Source organism: Dipteris shenzhenensis, chromosome 6, assembly GCF_047967505.1.
Source record: "Dipteris shenzhenensis isolate YYH24624 ecotype China chromosome 6, Dip_SZ_1.0, whole genome shotgun sequence".
Taxonomy (NCBI): Eukaryota; Viridiplantae; Streptophyta; class Polypodiopsida; order Gleicheniales; family Dipteridaceae; genus Dipteris; species Dipteris shenzhenensis.
In genome coordinates this window covers 48,360,329-48,379,527 of record NC_141601.1, presented here as the reverse complement: position 1 = coordinate 48,379,527, position 19,199 = coordinate 48,360,329, and the positions used below count along the sequence as shown (strand labels likewise).

General features: G+C 45.2%; 1 protein-coding gene across 3 annotated transcripts in view; it reads left to right on the top strand.

Annotated features, from left to right (window-relative positions):
• LOC147901270 (histone acetyltransferase HAC1-like) overlaps positions 1-19,199 on the top strand; it is a 56,967-nt gene that overhangs the window by 19,490 nt on the left and 18,278 nt on the right. For all 3 annotated transcript variants that reach the window (XM_087375787.1, XM_087375788.1, XM_087375786.1), the window contains exons 12-14: positions 10,811-11,123; positions 11,276-11,415; positions 19,119-19,197. In XM_087375787.1, the coding sequence (XP_087231913.1) occupies positions 10,811-11,123; positions 11,276-11,415; positions 19,119-19,197 (532 nt within the window). The remainder of the gene's footprint in view (positions 1-10,810; positions 11,124-11,275; positions 11,416-19,118; positions 19,198-19,199) is intronic.

Here is a 19,199-nt window from a genome sequence, read left to right as displayed (position 1 = left end):
ATAGGTTCTTAGAAAGCATACATATATTCCCTCAATTAGATGGTCAGCTGATAGGCTGGCCTACTGGCAGGGATCTCCCTCTCTCGTCTTTTCTTTTTGGTGTTTTTGGCTCTCAGACAGTTAGGCATTTGTGTACTCTTCTGCAGAGACTGTATCTCTCTTGATATTCTTGTCTCAAACATCAGCTTTGGGTGTGGATGCTTGCTTTTGTGGCCCCACCTTTTGGCATGCTGCTTGGCAGTGAGCTATGGAAGGGCTACTCCTTCACAGACTTAATGAGATCAGGCTAGAGTTGGGGGAAGTGTTGGAATTATCGCCATAATTCATGGCAGTGACCAATGTATGACCAATTAGTGGGTTAGTGTGGTTTGCTCTCTTGCTCTCATCTCCATTTCCTTCATTTGCTATTAGAGCAAGCAGCTCCTGGACTAGCACTCTTGCCCTTTCCAGCCCGCCATCATCTTCGTCTACTTCAGCCTCCCGTCTGTATAGCTCCTGTCAGTCCGTATGTTGCACGGGCTAGGAAGCTGCTCGATACAGCGTCCGTACACCACTCCGTACAACGTCCGTACGTTGTACGACGCCCATACCCTTTTGCTCACGCCGGCCTGCTCTCATTTCCGCCGTACAGTACAGATCTGTTGCCTTGACCATACTGCCGTATAGTACGGATCTGTTGCCTTGACCGTATTGCTGTACAATACGGATCTGCTGCCTTGACCCTACTGCCGTACGCGGCACGGCGCCCACACGCAACAGCTCACATTTGCAGGATCCAGCTCTTGTAATTGATGAAAATTGTAGGAACAGTGTGGGATTGGTTGCCATTTTAGCAAGAAATTGCTACAGTTTTGTAAGCCAGTGCTTGGCTGTTTCTTTTTTTTTTGTTGGTTTTTTTGGGTAGAATTATTTTGCATTTGGGCCAGCATTTGGCATTGCATTGAGCCAATGTCTGGCTGAGCTTTAAGCAATTTTTCTGAGGGCAGATTTCAGCATTGAGCATTTTGCAAAATTTGGGGCTTTTCATGGATTTGCCTCAATTTTGGGTCGATTTCACCCTACAATTTGGGGCTTTTGGTCTTGGGCACTCATTTTGCAGGATTTGGGGCTTTTGGCCAATTTGCAAGTGTTTTACAGGCACATTTGGCAGAGTTGGTGAAGAATTTATGCCTTTGGGCTGATGCATTTTAAGCCATTGATATAGTGCAGAGAACAAAGGTTATCGTCTCTACAATCCTGCTACACGCAAGAATGTGCAGCCATAGCAATAAGTGATTTGATAGTGGTCATCCTAGAAGTAGGAGCAATTGTCTCCTCATAATCAATGCCCTTCTTCTGAGCATAGCCTTTTGCAACCACCCGTGCCTTGTACTTGTCAATGGACCCATCTGACTTCCTTTTTACTTTGAAAACCCATCTGGTACCTATGGCATTCTTTCCCGGTGGCAAATCCACAATAGACTGCAACTCATCTTGCATAGCACGCATCCAATGCACATTGTTCTTGGCTTCTTCAAAAGTATCAGGCTCTTCCTCATCAAGAAGAGTACCTGCGTAAGCTGCTCGTCCTCGTGAATTGTTTGGATGAGAACTTTACACACTTTCTTCCCAAGAGGTTTTAATTTGGAAGGAAAATCAACTCTTTGTAGAAATAAAAGAACCTCTAGAAAGAACCCTTTGATGTGGAGAACTCATATCAAGCCCTTTAACATTCCTCTTTACCAACATAGTCATACACCTTATCTTGTATGGAAACCTAAAGTTATGTTACGGGGTTGTCCTAGCTCTCCTGCAATCTCACATGTTGTTCGTGAGTTGCCTCCCTCACTTCCTCCTCCTTTAGCTCCTTTAACTTCCTCAGTTCCAAGAGTTTTTGCTTCTCGAGACTATAAAAGAAGACTACTCTATACACCTTGGAAAACTTCTCTTTTGAGGATTTGAATCTAAATAAGCTCCATTACATACAACTTAAAACTTCGTTGGATCGCTTCTTAAAAGTAAAAGCTTCCTTTCAAAGCAAAGAAGTCTATCTAAATAAGGAACTCTTGATTTGTATTTTTACTTCTTCCTCTCTTGACAAGATAGGCTTAAACTCAATTTTGAAGTCTCCTGAAGTAATGGATTCTCTCACTCATTTTGTGAGAAGAATTTGGAAGCATCTAGTAGTAGCTTGGAAGTATGTAAAAACTTTAGGACAAAAGGTTTTCAACTTTGGAGAGATAGGTAAACGGCTCTCAGAGCATTCAAAATCTTCTATCCTTAGAGAACTTTGTTGTTGTAAAAGTAAGAGATTCCAAAGCTTTATTGATGCTGATTTAGGACATGTAGTCACAGTTGATACCTCAATTTTTCTTTCTAGTAACTTAAGAGACCTTTTCATGAAAGCCAAGTTAGGCGTTTTATAGATGATTTATTTGTACCAGATGTTCCTAACTTTCAAGACTTTACGTACAAAGACGCTTGTGCTTTTGGAGAAGGAATCTATCCTCGTGACTCTTGTGAACTGAACTGCACTTCAAGGGGGGATTCTTGTGTTTTCTTAGATCTTAGACTTTCTCAATCTACCATAGGATTAGAGGTTTATATTTATGATAAACGTGAACAACCTGAATATAGTGGTTTACACATTATAAAAATGCTTCAAATTGACTCAAACATTTCTGATTTGGCAAAATATGGAGTCATTTCTTCCCAATTCCATAGATTTTCCCACCTTTGTACAACTAAGGAGTCTTTTATCACTCAATGTAGTAATTTGATCACTTTACTATTACACAAGAGGTATAATCGAAGGAAAATAATGAAAAAAGTATGCACAATCTTAGATATGAAGTCTTTTATGTATGGTGTATCGGTCTTAGGTATGTTTAGGATGATCGAACATAAGCTGAAAACAAAAAGCAGAGAGTTGAATAGCCCGTTTTTCTTTTAGTTTCAAAAGAGAGTTTAATTGAGATGCTTGTGCTTTCTAAGTTAGGAGTGTAATTTTGCCTCTTTGTAGGAAGCGATACATAAGTGTAAAGGGTCCTTTTAGCTTTTTATGTTTTAAATAAGAGAGAGAGAGAGAGAGAGAGAGAGTTAATTCCAGTTTTTTGGAAGATTTTGTTTTTTGTTTCTTGACTCGCTTGTTTATTTTTGCTTAGTCACCTTCTTCCTTTCTTCTTTATTTCTTGTTTTCTTTCTCTTTTGTTTATTTGACGTATTTTAGTAAGCACTGGGTTTGCCCAAGAGACTCCGCGGGTCTGTAGAAACCCAGTATAGCTGCTTATGCTTGGGCACTGATGACAACATAAGTGTTGCTTTGCTTGCTAAGTATGTCTTCCTTTTGTTTTTCATAAAAGTTTTTGTTTACCTCTTTTTTCTTCTCTTTCATTTTTCCTTTTATTTTTTGTGTCGATTTTGGTCTTTAGAACATCAAAAAATCTAAATTTGTATGATTGGACTTATTCTAGTCATACAAAGGTATATGTCTTCACACATGACAATGTTGCAGACATTTTCACCAAAGCACTTCCACGCGAGAAGTTTGATGCCCTGAACTTATCTCCTTTTGGTGATTGATCCTTTCATCATATTGGCACTACAGGGGGGTGTTGGAATTATCACCATAATTAATGGCAGTGACCAATGTATGACCAATAAGTGGGTTAGGGGCACTTTTTCCTCATTAGAGGTTTTTCCCGCTACCACAGTTAGGACCCCTAACTACAGTTAGTAGTTAGGATAAGTTTTTGTCAGTAAGACAAAACCTTAGGCTTGTATCTTGTTTTCCTTATCTTTGTCAATGCATTCGTGTGGTTTACTCTCTTGCTCTCATCTCCATTTCTTTCAGGAAGCCTTGGGAGTTTATACTAGGTGGATTTTTTCTAAAGGCAAGTGCTTTAGATGTGAGGAGGAGGGCATGTGGCTGCCCATTGATTTGGAAAGCTATTTGGCAAGAAGGAGCGAGAAATCCACGAGACCGACCAAAGTCAGTGGTGGGAAGTGTACTTGTTGTCTTGAGAAACCCCTAGAGCATGAATAATAGCATACAACTCTTGTTCGTGATTTGGCCTATTACGCTATCTTCTTGCTTTCAAAGGCTACTGGCCTTCCTTCTTGGAGGACAACCGCTTCTATTGCAATGCCTCTTGCATTGTTTCTAGGAAAAACAGTTCTTGGGGATCAATGATTTTGAACATGGAATTGAGGCTGCTGCCTTCTTCATAGTTAAAATTGTCTTGTTGATTCTGTTCCCACACAAAAGATACTTTATTTGAGGCCCACTTAGTCAAAAGCAATACTTTTTTAGAATATCCTTTGATATGACTTCGATAAAAGTGGACAAATCCTAAGAATGATCGCAACGCGGTCACGTTTTGAGGAATTGGCACACTAATATCGTAGCTACCTTCTTCGGGTCCATTTGAACCCCCTTTGGAGTAATAAGAATCCCAGATACTCAAGTCTAACCATAACATGGTTTTCTTTCTATTAACAAATAGATGGGCTTTCCTCAAACTATTGAATACTTTCCTTAAGTGTTCGCGATGCTCAGGAATACTTATGTTGTAAATAAAATGTCGTCAATAAAGTGTACTACGAACTTTTCGGTATACGGGCGTAGTAAATCATTCATAAGCACATTCATAAGCATGACAAACATAGCTAAAGCATTGGCAAGCCCAAATGACATTACCAAAAACCAATAATGTCAAAACCCCCTCGAAAATTATGGCTTCATGTAATGCATCTAATCTAGATCTGATGATAGCCGATTTCTCATGCTGAAAATTATGGCTCCATGTAACGTGTCTAGCAAATAGTCAATCCGAGCCATCAGATACCGGTGCTTAATGTAATATCGTTCAATCCTCTGTGATCTATACAAAGGCGAAAGTTATCATCTTTTTTAACACGCACTATCCAAAGTTGAAATTACAATTTTGTCTAAACCAGTCAAAATCACAGCTACACAGGTGTACCCTAATTATAAATCTATAAGTTCATGCTAAATAAAGTAATTTTCCTATACTAGCCAAATATCTGTAACTCTAAATAAGTGAAATACCAAAGCAAAACAAACTTAACTTAAATCAAAGCTGACTTCAGAAAGGCATAGAGAGATTCCTAGTCCGGTTTATCACATGCATAGCTTCCAGATTGCTTTGATTCTATGTAAGACATTTCACTCGAAAGCGCCTCAATTTGGTTTTCCATCCAGGTCTCATCCGTCTATGGACGGAAAAAAAAGTGATCCGTTCATGTTTAATTTGGGTCCTTTTCTCCAACAAGTAAATCACCAGTCCTTGGTGATGAATACGGAATGAAACATGAAAATTACAAATTCGAGTTCACTATCCAAAACATCATGGTGAGTGATGGCTGTAGATTATTCTCCCAGCCAACCTATACAAAAACGTTCATAAAAAATCTACCTTCATTCTCATTCCATGTTTTCTCATGTAGAGCCCCATCTCCCCAGTTGGATCTAGATTCCATATGTCCGATAATTGAGGCCATTCTTTGATGTACTCTTTTTACCCCTTCTTAGGATAACATTTAATCCTTGCCCCTAGGCACATTTCACACTCCGGTGCACAAATGCCTTTGGCATCTAGTCATGCCATTCACCGATAGCGGTCAATCTTGGCATTAAACCTTATGACTGTATACATGAAGTGCGACACAAAGAGAATACGTATGTTTTCTTCTTAAAGAATAATGCCGATTGACCACCACGAGATCATGATATCTCAAATTGAGCATAACGTTAGAGGTGAGATTTGCAGCAACTATTCTCAGGGCTTGGGATGCAGGGAAGGAGACGCCTTTTTAGAGGCATCCCACTTCATTTAAAGAGAGGAGCCCACAACCCCTCCTTTTCAACGACCTTATCAGATCTACGTCTAGACACACCACATTGTAGAGAGCCAAGGTTTCCTAGGGAGGTTTTTCTTGGACCGTGGCCAATACAGCGGGAGAGTGATTTTTTTCCATGGAGTTGCACCCAATTGCACAGAGACAAATAGTTTAGGTACTTAGAGGATCCCAGGCCATGGTAGAGGAGTCCCACTTCATTTAAAGAGAGGGGGCCACAACCCCTCCTTTTCAACGACCTTATAAGATTTGCGTCTAGACACACCACATGGTAGAGACCCAACCTTTCCTAGCGAGGTTTTGCTTGGACCGTGGCCAATACAGTGGGAGAGATATTTTTTGCACCCACTTGCACAGAGACAAATAGTATAGGTACTTAGAGGATCCCAAGCTGTGGTAGAGGAGATTTAGAGTGCAGTCTCTGAGGACTGGAGAGTAGTTCAGGAGCCACATGTTGCTCTAGGCTCATTCATGGATTGGTATTTTACGAGACACAAGATCTTGCTTTTGGTAGTGGGTATCTCAAGTCGGTCCTCTTTACATTTATGGTGCTATAATGAAATTTGACTTTTCTAAATTCTAGGATGTAGAGAGAGGAGGTTAGAATGGAGGACTTTTGGTGGAGGATGTACGCCTCATAGAGTGAGGATAGTAGTTCAGTATCAGAGGAGGTGGTACATTGATCTGGATCCATGCAAAGCAAAGGAGGAGGCTTGGAGGTTGCGAGTTTGGGAGAGGAGGCCCTTGCAGAGGCTTCACTGGGACCCATGAGAGTGATGTTGGAGAGAGAGATTGATCTAGGACGCCCCCGATATTCCTTTTTTCAGCTATTCAGTGAGATTGGGCAGGAGGATCCTGATGGGGAGGGTTGATGGCACGCTAGCCGCAAGAGGATCGGCATAGACAGGGGGACTCTCAGAGGTTTCTTGAGGACTTTTGGTGCAGGTTTTGGGACAGTTATAGGCCAAGGAAGATCTCTCACCTCCTTTTGCCATTGGCACACAGAGCCCATGCAGTGGGTACATGGCTTGGGTTTGGTCGTTTTCCAGTTACATGCTCACGATGTGGTTGCACAGAGGATTCTTAGAGGCTCTGCATTTGGGATTAGCATAGGAGGTTTGGAGGTAGGAGAACATCATATTTTTGGTAGTACAGGGTCCACGTTTTTGGTGGTACACTAGACTTGTCGTTTTGTATTGTGTCCATCTGTAGGACGGAAATATATGTTGCTGGTTCACGTTTTTGGTGGTACACTAGACTTGTCTTTTTGTATTGTGTCCATCTCTAGGACGGAAATATATATTGCTGGTTCTACATCTCTCTCATGATCATTGTCTATTTACTTGCTTGCACATGTATGTTGAGTACAAAAGAAGGAGATTAACTACACCACTATGTGATTGCATGTGCTATATTTATATGTGTCTCTACTCTTTGAGAAGCTTCTGCCGCGTATAACTTTGTTGCTGTTTTCCAACATGGTATCAAAATCTTGAATGGAGATTCACAAGTGGTTGAGCTCATAGGCGAGGACCTTGGCAAAGGACGACCTCGGTACAAGCTTTCCAACATGGTATCAGAGTCGTGAATGGAGATTCACATGTGGTTGAGCTCGTAGGCGAGGACCTTGGCAAAGGACGACCTCAATACAAGCTTGTAGCAATTAACGTCTACGAGTGAATGATGATGCCCTTGAGGGTGGATCGGGTTCAGTCACATGTACTTCATTCCATTTCTCTTTCAAGCTCATTGTCATGGCTGTTAGCACGTTCTCAATCCCTAACTTTGGGGAAACGGGTAGATTGGATGGGATCAACTATCTGCTATGGAAGATGAAGGTTAGAAGCCATCTTGTGGTGAGAGCAGCATGGGATATTGCTACTAGAGTAGAGTTGATTTCACAGGCTACAACTCGGACATTGCAAGTTGCAGTTGTGACACCGCTGGATTCGGTAGTTGTGTAGCGCTGACTTAGTGCTCCCCTCACATACAGCTTGCATTTGTTGCATGGACCATTGTGAAGGAAATGTATGAGATCAGCAATGATGCGAGGATTCTAGACCTCGAGATAGAGTTATTCAGCATGAGCATGGATGAGGGAGATTTGGTACAAGAGTCTTGGAAAGGTCACCTCCCCATCTCTAAGCCCCCAAATGAGGAGAGCGTGGGGGAGGGAGACCTAGGGCAGAAGATGCCCAGAGAAGAGAGAGAGAGGGGGCTGCCACATGGGCAGCACCTCACAAGAGAAGAATGCTGCAAAGGACGGAACCTGTGGAAGGAGCAGAAGGCGGGGACAGCAAGCCCTAGATCTGACCTGGCAGGGCACGATGATATCAGCAGCAGTACGGTTCAGTACAGCGCTGCAAACGTGGCTGGAGAAGAGCCTGGCAGAGGGCAGAACCAGCAGCAGCAGGGTGAACAGGCGCTGACATGGCTGGGGCCTGGTGGAGCAGCAAATGGGGCGGCCAGTGGGCAGAGGCATGCCTTAAATAGGCTGGGCCCTTGCCTAGATTGGAGGGCCAAAAGCCCTAGAAGTGTGGGCCAAAGGGCCCTAGTTTTTGGAGCCCTTAAAGGGCTGGTTTTGGGGCAGACTGGTTGGCCCAAACAGACCAGCCAGTCAGCCCATTTAGGGTTGGCTGGTTGGTTACTTCAAGGGGCCCTTGGGGCCTATAAAAGCAGAGGCCACAGGCCTCATTTCACATCCAGCAAGTCAGCAAACATAGGAGCAGCAGGAGTAGCAGAAACCTGATCTTTGGGCCTACATCCAGGAGGCAAAGCAGGGCCAGAGTTGCTGCAGACTGAGCTCACTTGGGGCTGAAGCCTAGGCTGCCTACTAGGACAGCAAGGTGCTGAGATCTTTGGACGGAAAGTCTACTTACGCTCGAGGTGGAGCATGCGGGCTCGAGTCTAGAGATAGCCAGCAGATAGGAGAAGGACCTTGTACCACACCATTGGTGTGACTCTGGATCTATCTCTTTTGTATTGTGTCCATAGTTTTGGACTTAAATATATATTTTGGTGGTTTCTCTATTTGGCTGGTTCATTGTCTATTGATGAGTGTGCACACCTATTTTATGCACATTAAGTAAAGAAGTTTGTGATTCCACACCCACACCACATTGTGTGAGCTCCTGGGCATTACTATAAGTCTTCCGCTGTGTGTACCCTCTGTTGGGTCATTTCTAACATGGTATCAGAGCCCAAGTAGGAGACTCACGGGTGTGGGAGCCTGAAGGCAGGGACCTTGCTGAAGGACGACCCTGATTCAGAAGCTCTAGGGAATCGACTTCCACGACTGGAGGATTGTGCCCTTTCGAGAAGGAGGGTGACTCAGGTTCAGTCAGGTGCATTCAGAGTTCTGGCTTACTGAAATTGAGTTTGGTTGACTTTGCTGTGTGGTATAAACAGGAGAGATGTCAACCTCAACAGCCTCTTCAGCCCTCGCTTTCCCTTCCTCCTCCCCCAGTTTTCTCTCATTCACTATCCCTAACTTTAGAGTGTCTGGGAAACTGGACGGGACCAACTACCCGATGTGGAAAGTGAAGATCCAGAGTCATTTAGTGGCTCGGAAGTTGTGGAAGCTGACCACGGGAGTGGAGTCAAAGCCGGAGGACATGGTGGACAGGAAAGGGGAGATAGTCATGGCAATAGACAGAGAGGAGCTCGAAGCTTGGGAAGACAGAGATGCCCATGCCCTGGCATTAATCATAGGGACTACGGCGGACTCCGTTCTTCCGCATATCCAGTTGGCCGAGACGTCAGTAGAGACGTGGGTCACTCTGAAGGATTTGTACGAGACGGACAACACCTCCCGGATTTTGCTTCTTCAGCATCAACTCTACAATCTTGATATGAAAGGAGATACAGTACATAGCCACTTGACGAAGGGTATCATACCTGCGTCCTCAAGATCAATGTCTGGCAATAAAATGGAATCGTCTCTGAAATCGAGAAGTGGTACCTAACGGACCCCTGTCCTCGCGTTGAAGTCCCCAACCAGGAGGACATCCCTGCGGCTCGAGAAGTCGACAATGTCCTGGTAAAGAGCTGCGTATGGTGATGTCTCCGTCTCCTCTCGAACATCTCGAGCAAAGTGGGAGGTCTCGGGGAGAGAAAATACTATAGATTTCCTATGTAGTTAGTACTTGTTGAGCTAGCTTTTGTGCTAGTTAAAGTACCTTGTTGTGGAGTTTTAAAACTTCTTTTAGATAACTTCCTAGTGCGCGCCACACAGAGAGAGAGAGAGAGAGAGAGAGAGAGAGAGAGAGAGAGAGAGAGTTAGTTACCGTAAATCAGTACAATAGATCGCACCCGGCTTCCCAGCCGTGTGCTTCGGTGAAGAAGCTTCGATGGCATTTTAGAGGAAATAGGCTGTATGATGGGTGAATACAAGGGTGATAGAAAGTGTATCCCAATGGGCTATGTGAGCAATCATTATAAGTCCTGTTGGGAGGTCGGCTGGTGCTCAGGTCGGTTGGTGCTTAGTCGGTGGCCGACCAAACCCCCGCCTCCCTATAGGGAATCCATCCCTGATCCGGACCCCAGCTAACGCTTGATATCTCTGAGCATCAGGCCACACTCGGCCTCCATCCAGTGTCTAAACTGGGACCTACCAGGCATCCGCTCTACTCAATGCCTTTGCTCTGTAAGGTGGTCCCCTCTGTTTAATACCAAGTCTGAGAGATGAAGAAGTTGCCTTGCAAAGAATGTATAAAGTGACCTGTGGTTTGAAATGTTAAATGCAGTTTCTTGAAAGTGTGGCTCTGAGTATTTGAAGACCTTATGTTTGGAGATGAAACATACTAACCGTATTAGTATAAAATTTAGAATGTTGTTCTGAAGTACCAAGAAGATCTTTATGGCTTGTTCTATTCAGGGAATAAGTGTAGACATGTAAGGAATTTGCATGATATGGAGCTTGCACATGATGACATCATTTTCTGCTTGGCAGGTATCTCACCATGCTTCGCAAGGCAGCTGGTGAAAATATTGTTGTAGAAGTCACAAACATGTATGATCATTTTTTTGCGTGCACTGGGGAGGCAAAGACGAAAATTACAGCAGCTCGTTTACCTTATTTCGATGGAGATTATTGGCCAGGTGCGGCTGAGGATATGATTATGCAACTACGGGAAGAGGAAGATGGACGCAGACAGCAGAAAAAAGGAAAGACAAAAAAGACTGCACCTAAGAGAGCTACCAAGACGGCTGCACAGGCTGAGGTGGCAAGTAATGCTTCCAAAGACCTGCAGCTGATGCAGAAGGTAAGCAATGCTTTTATAGGAAAGATGCATTTTATTACACTTAGTTATCATATTTTGTTCTGCACAGGAAAAAATATGTACTGTAGAGGATTGTAGTTCCGATATACTTTTTATGCTGATACTGTCAATGCCTAATTGCAATGGTTTTGCAGCTAGGGGAGTCGATTTTTCCAATGAAGGAGGATTTCATCATGGTTCATTTGCATTATGCCTGCACTCATTGTTGTAGTTTTATCATTTCTGGCCGTCGTTGGGTCTGCAAACAGTGCAAGAACGTCCACTTATGTGACCGGTATGTTACAATGTTTTTCTTAAGTTTACCCTCGATCATTCTGTGTTGGAATGTTCTCTCCAGCACACAATACATGTTTGCCTTTCAGTAATGGTCATTTAAGCCCATTGGATAAATCTGGCGGTGTGGAAAAAAATTGCATGCATATCACCATTTTTTCTGTTGGAAATTAGAGTGGTGGTAAAGTTGTTTGTGAAGGCTTGTGAAAGGACAACAGTACTTACTACTGAGGACGGCCCATGAAAAGGTCGTAATGAGCTAATCCTATGATAGTGCATGCCTTATTTCACAAAACAAAGGCAGAATGAACCTGTATCATAGTTGCCCTCATTCAACGTATGGGACGTTCCGTACTGTTCCGTACGATCCGTATGTTATGTTCTTTTTAATTGTTTTTTAAAATTTATTTATTTGCGTTCGTTTGTTTTGGATGACTGGTTTTGTTATTGGTGGTGGTTCTGCCAAACTGATTTTGGGCCTCCCAAATGGCAAGGCTCCATATAAACCCCCTCTCTCCTGAGTCCACTATGATCTCACACTAAGCATCTACCTCCAACTCTGAGTCTCGACTCTCCCCTCTCCATCTCCAACAAGTGACGAGGCTCAAGCTGCATCAAGCATCTTCATCTCTCTCCCTCTTTATCTCCATCAAGCACCTATATTGCATGTTTGTACAAGTTTTAAATCTTGTACAAGTACCTACTCCAAAACTCTAAAATCTGTCTTTTTTTTGGGGTATTGAACGTACCATCGGATGTACGCCTAAGATTTTTTAGTTCGTTTAGTACCGCACTAATATCGAACGGTACGCATCGAACGTGATCGTACGTGTCAACCATGACCTGTATACAACATCATTTTATGTGGTTGTGGACAATATGAAAGATGAGGGGGGAGTACACAAGCATGCTTGTGCGCTAGGAACCTAGATTGTGCGTTGCTTTACTAATATAATGTATGTTCTGAGGGCGTCCCATGGAAAGGTCATTATGAGCTAATCCTAGGATAGTGCATGCCTTATTTCCCAACAGACAGGCAGAATTAACCTGGATATAACATCATTTTGTGCTTGTGGACAATGTGAAAGACAATAGTTATGAGGGCGCCCCATGAAAATGTTGTTATGAACTAATCCTAGGACATTGCGTGCCTTATTTCACAACAGAAAGGTAGAATGAACCTGGATACAACAGCATTGGAGCACACAAGCATGCTTGTGTGCTAGGAACCTAGATTGTTCTTTGCTTTACTAATATAATGCCGAGGTCCCCTTGGGCTAGTGGCAAGATCACAGTTTGCCATGCCACTCTGGGTCGGGTAATTCGGGTGCCGTCCAAACTTGCCCAAAGGAATTGCGTACCAGTCGCCTTAGCTGCCCCATGCAGCCCCCCTTGTGAAAGCACTAGCAAGAAGCTATGTACTAGGCTGTGGCGAGGAGTACGTGGTTCACCACTAGAGCCTTGCCTGCTAGAGAGAGCTTGGCTGAGCTCCTATTGAGAAGCTTGCGCTGCACACTCTCCAAGACTAGGGCTATTTGTTGCTCCACTGAGATATCTATGCCCACTTGGCACGTGAGATACCGCACTGTTTGCCCCAGGGGATCCATTTGAAATCAAGGACCGTCCCCAATCTCGAATCTCCTGAACCTCCTTATCATAAGGAAGCCTACTGAGTTGGCCCAGCTGATCCTATTGGAGATATCATAGCCAAATAGTGTGTTGTGATGATTTGGTGTGTAGTACTAGGAGATCTAGTACTAGTCCTTGTGTGAGTCATGTGTGAGTGCCACATGGTACTATGGGACTTATCCCATATTGTCACATGCACCCCTGCAGTTGGGTGCAAGGTGACACACTGGCTACATCGACAAGTGTATTATAGTTCCCAGATAAGGAGATTTTGTCGTATGCTGTGACCCCTCGTCCAGGGACAGTCAGGCACAAGCTACGTAGGTCAGTCTCTCAGCCTTAGGTCAAGTCAGTAGTCAGTTCTTGTTCACTAGTACCCACTGGAGAATAGTAGGTTAAGTGTTTCCATCTTATAGTTTAGGTCTTAGGAGTTCCTTTAGGGTCCCCAAAGGCTGGACAGGTAAGCAGGGAAGGCAGCCTGCAATGGCTGCCCAAAAACTCCCCTGGCAAATGAGCGAGGGAGGGCTTTTTATAGGCTGGTTGTAGGCCAGCCAGTCTGTAAAACAGACTGAGTCAGTCTGTTTACAGACTGGGTTGGCTCAGTCCAGCGCTATAAAAGGGCCCCTTGGCTGCCCTGTTTTCTCATTCAGTTTGCTCCTGCCTTCAGTCGTCCTACAGCTCCACTTCAGCCTCCTGTGCAGCCCCTGAGATCCTCAGATCTGGCCCTGCTCTAGCCTCAGTCCCTTGGCCATCAGTTCAGCCTGATCTGAAGGTGACCATGTAGCACAGCAGTCGGAGGTTTGGACCAGCAAACGGAGAGAGGTTTGGACACTGTTTCCTCAGCTTTCTTAGCTCTCTTTTACAGTTTACACAGCTCACTCTCAGCTCTATATTTCCGTCATCTCTCAGTTCTCTCATAGGATCTATCACTTCTAGCTTTTCACTCTCTCACTCACGCAGTAACCCTGCATTCTGCTAGACAGCACAAGCCTCTTCCTTGCCTTGCAGAAGCGTCCTACATCGTCAGTGTGGACAGCATCAAGGTCTCGGTATTGGTCGGCGTTGCCTCTCAGGTCTTTGGGTCCGCTATACGTGTGCACAGTGAGCTCTTCAGAAGCGTGTTCCGTGCTCTCTTGAAGAGTGTTCTTTGTATTTCTCAGTTCTCCAAGTATAAAGCAAATTCTCCCCTGATTGGGGGAGGGGGCCCTTAGTGGGTACAGGGACCCAATGGGTTGTCGACTCTACTCTCTTTCTACCCTTATCTCCTTCCTCTCTCCTTTCTACCCTTATCGATTTATCCCATTCCCCTAGGCCAGCTTCATCTAGTCTTTTCACACCAGAGAGTGTCCGTGCAGCAGTCCACCGATTGAAGAACGGGAGAGCTAAGGATCATGATGGATTGCAAGCGGAGTATGTAATCCATGGGATTGATGCCTTAGATTTTGTTCTTTCCCGTCTCTTCAATGAGTCTGTTTGTACAGGCCTACCACAGTCCTGGTTAGGCAATACCATAGTACCTATCCACAAGTCAGGGGACCCTATGGAGCCGTCGAATTACAGGACCATCATGATCGGCCACGTTATGGCCAAGATCTTTGCATCAGTTTTGGAAAGCCGTATAAATGACCATGCCGAGACGACAGGACTCAGAGCCAGAGGGTAGGCTGGATTTCGTAGGGATCATTCGACACTTGACCACATCCTCACACTTAGGGCACTGGTGGAGGAGGCGAAGTCACGAAGGCAACGGCTTTATTGTTGCTTCGTGGACTTCAGGAAGGCATTTGACACAGTTCCGCGATTCAGATTGTTTCAGAGGATTTGCCAGATGGGCTTTAGTGGAGAGATACAGTGGGCTATCATGGCTTTGTATGAGAGGGTCACTGGTCGGGCTCGGACACGTGAGGGGCTCTCAGAGGAGGTATGCAACACGATTGGGGTGAAGCAGGGCTGCCCGCTCTCTCCTACTCTCTTTGGATTATATATTGATGAGCTAGAGATGTTTGTACAGATGACAGGCGGTGTGGGCTCTACTCTCTCAGGATCCTCCATTCCTATCCTCCTGTATGCGGACGATGTGGTTCTCATTTCCTCTACTGCTCAGGGCCTCCAGGCACATATTGAGGCACTCCACAGGTTTTGCCAGGACAGGGGGTTGACCGTAAACCTTGGCAAGACCAAGGTTATGGTTTTCAACACCTCTGATCGTATTTACAGCACGGATGAGTTTTGCTTCACTTATGACGGACAGCCCATTGAGCTTGTTAGAGAGTACACTTATTTGGGGGCAGTTTTCAGGGGACCGGTCTTCACCATGACATATGCAGCACGAGATAGGATTAGTAAAGGGTATGCTTCGTTGGCTCATCTTGAGCGTCAGTGTTTTCAGTCCCACTTTCAGCATCCCGATACGAAATCCTTGCTTTTTGATACAGTGGTGAGACCAGCTCCTTTCTGGGCAGGAGACCTCGGCGCTGCAGATTGGAGACGAGTAGAGAGGTTACAGATCATCATGTTCTCTCGGCTCATTAGGGCCAAGGCTACAGTTCCGCACGAGATCATGCTAGCAGAGTTTGGAGCTACTCCCCTTGCATTGGATGCAGCGTTTCAGTCGGTCATGTATCTGGACAGGGTCAGGGAGTTTGGAGACTCAGCAGCAGGCAGAGCTCGGTTGCCATGGTTAGCACTTACATCTTCTATGGAGTTGGCACGATCAGGGACCCGATACTGCTGGTACTTCAGACTCACTAGGTGGCTCACATCTCTTGGACTAGACATGGATAGACTGCCTCCGTTCCGATACAGCATAGATGCCCCTCATCTCGAGTTGACTCGCCACGAGCTTAGCCAGGTCACGAGAGCAGACTTGCTGCAGCTTCATACGTATCGCACTTGGATTTATCCCACGCAGCTTCCGGTGAAGATGGCCACATATCGTGACCACTTCCTTCGGATCTCAGAGGATGGATTTGTCATCCCACCAGGCTATACAGGTACCCACATGTCCCACTCACTGAGGATTGCCCTCGGCCAGCTTAGAGTCTCTTCGCATCAGCTCGAGATAGAGGCTGGTAGGATGCGACGCATGGAGGATGGACGGCGACCAGGCCGAGAGACCAGGATCTGCCCTTGTTGCACCATGGGAGAGGTGGAGTCAGAGGAGCACTTCATTTGCAGATGCCCGCTATATTATGAGATCAGAGGTAGATTCCACTGTCTCTTCACGGATGGCTTTGGACCTCTCTCACGAGTGATGGACTACGAGGATCAGCATTGCCTAGCCCTTTATGTCAGGGAGGCCACTATGCTTCGGCGAGACTGCCTCAGAGAGCACAGACCGGAGCGTGATAGAGCCCAGCCTCATAGAGCTCAGGCACACGCCATACCAGAGGACAGAGACCAGGAGGAGCACGAGGACGGCAGAGCCCACACAGGACACATGCCTCCACCATGTGGATGTACATATGAGATGGTTTGTAGACGCCGCAGGATCTTGTTACATAGGGGACGTACTCGCCGCTTCATCTCCAGACGATCCAGGATGATGGCAGCATTTCGGAGGAGACTTACTCATGGAGATCTCGCCCCACCAGCCGCTCACCTCACCTTTGCCCAGATTTGTACTCTCATAGCAGGAGGCAGAGTCGATGGACAGGATTTCCAGTATTATTTTGGTTCTCAGACTCCGTGACACCTGGACTTGTATCTTTGCATTGGCATATTGTGCTCATCCCCCCATTTTGCACCCGGGGGCGGTTTCCTTGCATCTAGTTTACTCTGTATTTAGGCTCAGATTTGACATTATGTACTTTCACTTGCATTATATTGCGTAGCACTTAGATGATATTCGACGATGCCTCTTCTTTGGGGCACGTTGATTTTGTGCTATCTTGTATGCAGAGTTCTTGATGTCCCATGGGCCCATTTTGGCCTCTAGTGGACAATAATACACTTTCTTTCTTTCTTTCTTTCTATGGTAAACAACGCTCATTCCTGACTAAAGGTTTAAAGAAGGTCTTGCTGTGAATTACACGATCAAATAACCGTTGCATGTTACACATATGCACTTGGTGCAAGTGTGTGAATGCATAAGGCTTGTACTTCACTTGTCTCATTTACTGATGATGAATGAATGAAAGCCTTCATGGATTCTACATTTGTCTACCATTTCTTCACTCCGTAGCCTATCTCTCTCTCTCACTCACACCATGTTTCTAACAGGGTATCAGAGCTAGGTTAAACTTGCCATAGCTGCCATGCCAATTTGTCCTTAGCTGCCTCCTTTCAGCTGCTATACCCAATTAGGGTTTCTACACATCCTCCTTAGTTCTGCATCCGTTTTCAGCGTGCCTACTACCGCCACAACTCGCCTTCATTGCTGCTCTCATAGGTGTACGAAGCCCATGGAGAAACTTGCTCAGCTGCTGGTTTTCTTCCAGCTGCAATTGTATGAATACCTGAGGAAACTTATTGGCATAATGATTCACCGTGTCAGTGTCCCTCTAGCATAGCTCTAGAACTGACTCCGAAGTCAGTCCAAGTACTGAGGTGGCAGGAACCGTGTTCGGATATCTTTCACGATCTCCGTCCACTTATAAAGAGGTGCGTCCTTATCTGCATCATAGTGGTCCTTTTGCCACTCGAGGTGACCGCCTTGCCGGAGGTGCATCAATGCATAAATGCACCTCTTGTTGTCGTTCGTAGGTACAATTGAAAAATAGCTTTCATTCTGATTGAGCCATGAAGTCAACAGCGGATTTGCATCATCGCCATCATGGCAAAAATTGGCATCAGGGCCTCTACAGAATTCTGTGGTGGTGAGGCTTGGGAAGCGAACCCCTCCTCCCCACTGGTGTTGGACTTGTCACTGGAACTCATGGTGTCTTTTTCGGACATCGGCTGGACCATAAAACAGTGGATGTCCCTAAACTGAACCTCCCTATCCCAGGAAAGGAAATCTGAAGCTCTGATACCAATATAACAGGGAGAAAGCCTCACTCATTCTCTCTCCTGCTCACTACGACCTGAACTGATAGAATAATGCACTCAAACCACAAGTGGAATTGTGGCGTGAGTCTGAGGGAGGAACATAAGGGCCTCTGAAGAGGAAAATAAACGCTGAATAAATGTATGCCCAATGGGGCTGAATACAACTGAAAGAGTAGATACTGTATGGACGGAATAACCCTCAATGCAAAAAGGACATAAAGAATACTGTATAGGGGAATAACCGGCACTGTAGATCTGGAACCAAGGGATGCTATGGTGCAGTCCCTGTCTGCTGCTGTACCGGACTGAACCAGGCTGATGTGACCAGAGAGCTGAAGGAATAAAGGGCCTGCTCTGATGCAGACCCCTGCTGCTGCTGTCCGGAGCTGAACTGGGACCTGTAGATGAACCTATAGGTGCCAGGTATGGGGCAGATCTGCTGCTCCCTGATGCTGACCTAGTATGCTGCTGATCCCTGCTGCTCCAAACCAGTCCTGGAAGTGGATGAAGAATGAGGCCCATGGGTGCTTCTTATATAGGCTTTTAGGGAAGATTAGACGACCCTTGGTCGACTGGTCAATGCTGGCCGTCGACTTGGTTGGCTGGTCAATTCTGTCCATCGACCAAGTCGGTCAAAAGTCCACATGTTGACTTTTGGACCAAAAAGTCAACTCTGTTTCTTAACCTGCACTGGCTGGTGAGGCTGTCTGCAGCCTGTAGACAGGACGCCACGGGGTGTGGATGCCAGTATGTTTCCTTTCCTTTGAGTTGTCATACCATGCAAATCTTCATCCGAAAGGACAATAGGAATTTATTCAAGGAATAGAGCTTAATCTCTTTTTCATGGAATAGATCTTAATCTCTTTTTCAGCAGGGCTTCCCTTGGCTTCTGAAGTACACATTGGTTTTTGCATTCTCTTTTATTCATTGTTCACTTGATCTTAAATGGTAGATGGGCATTGATGTATGAGTTTGCATCCACCACATCAACAGGGTTAAGTTGCAGATGAGCTTGCATTGGTTTCTGCGAGAACAAAGGAGCGTAATCTCACGATGGGTTGCTAAGTTCTGTATTTTATTTTTCAGGTGCTATGACGCAGAGCAGAACCGTGATGAATTGGATCGACATCCCATAAATAGCAAAGAGGCACATCAGTTAGTCTCAGT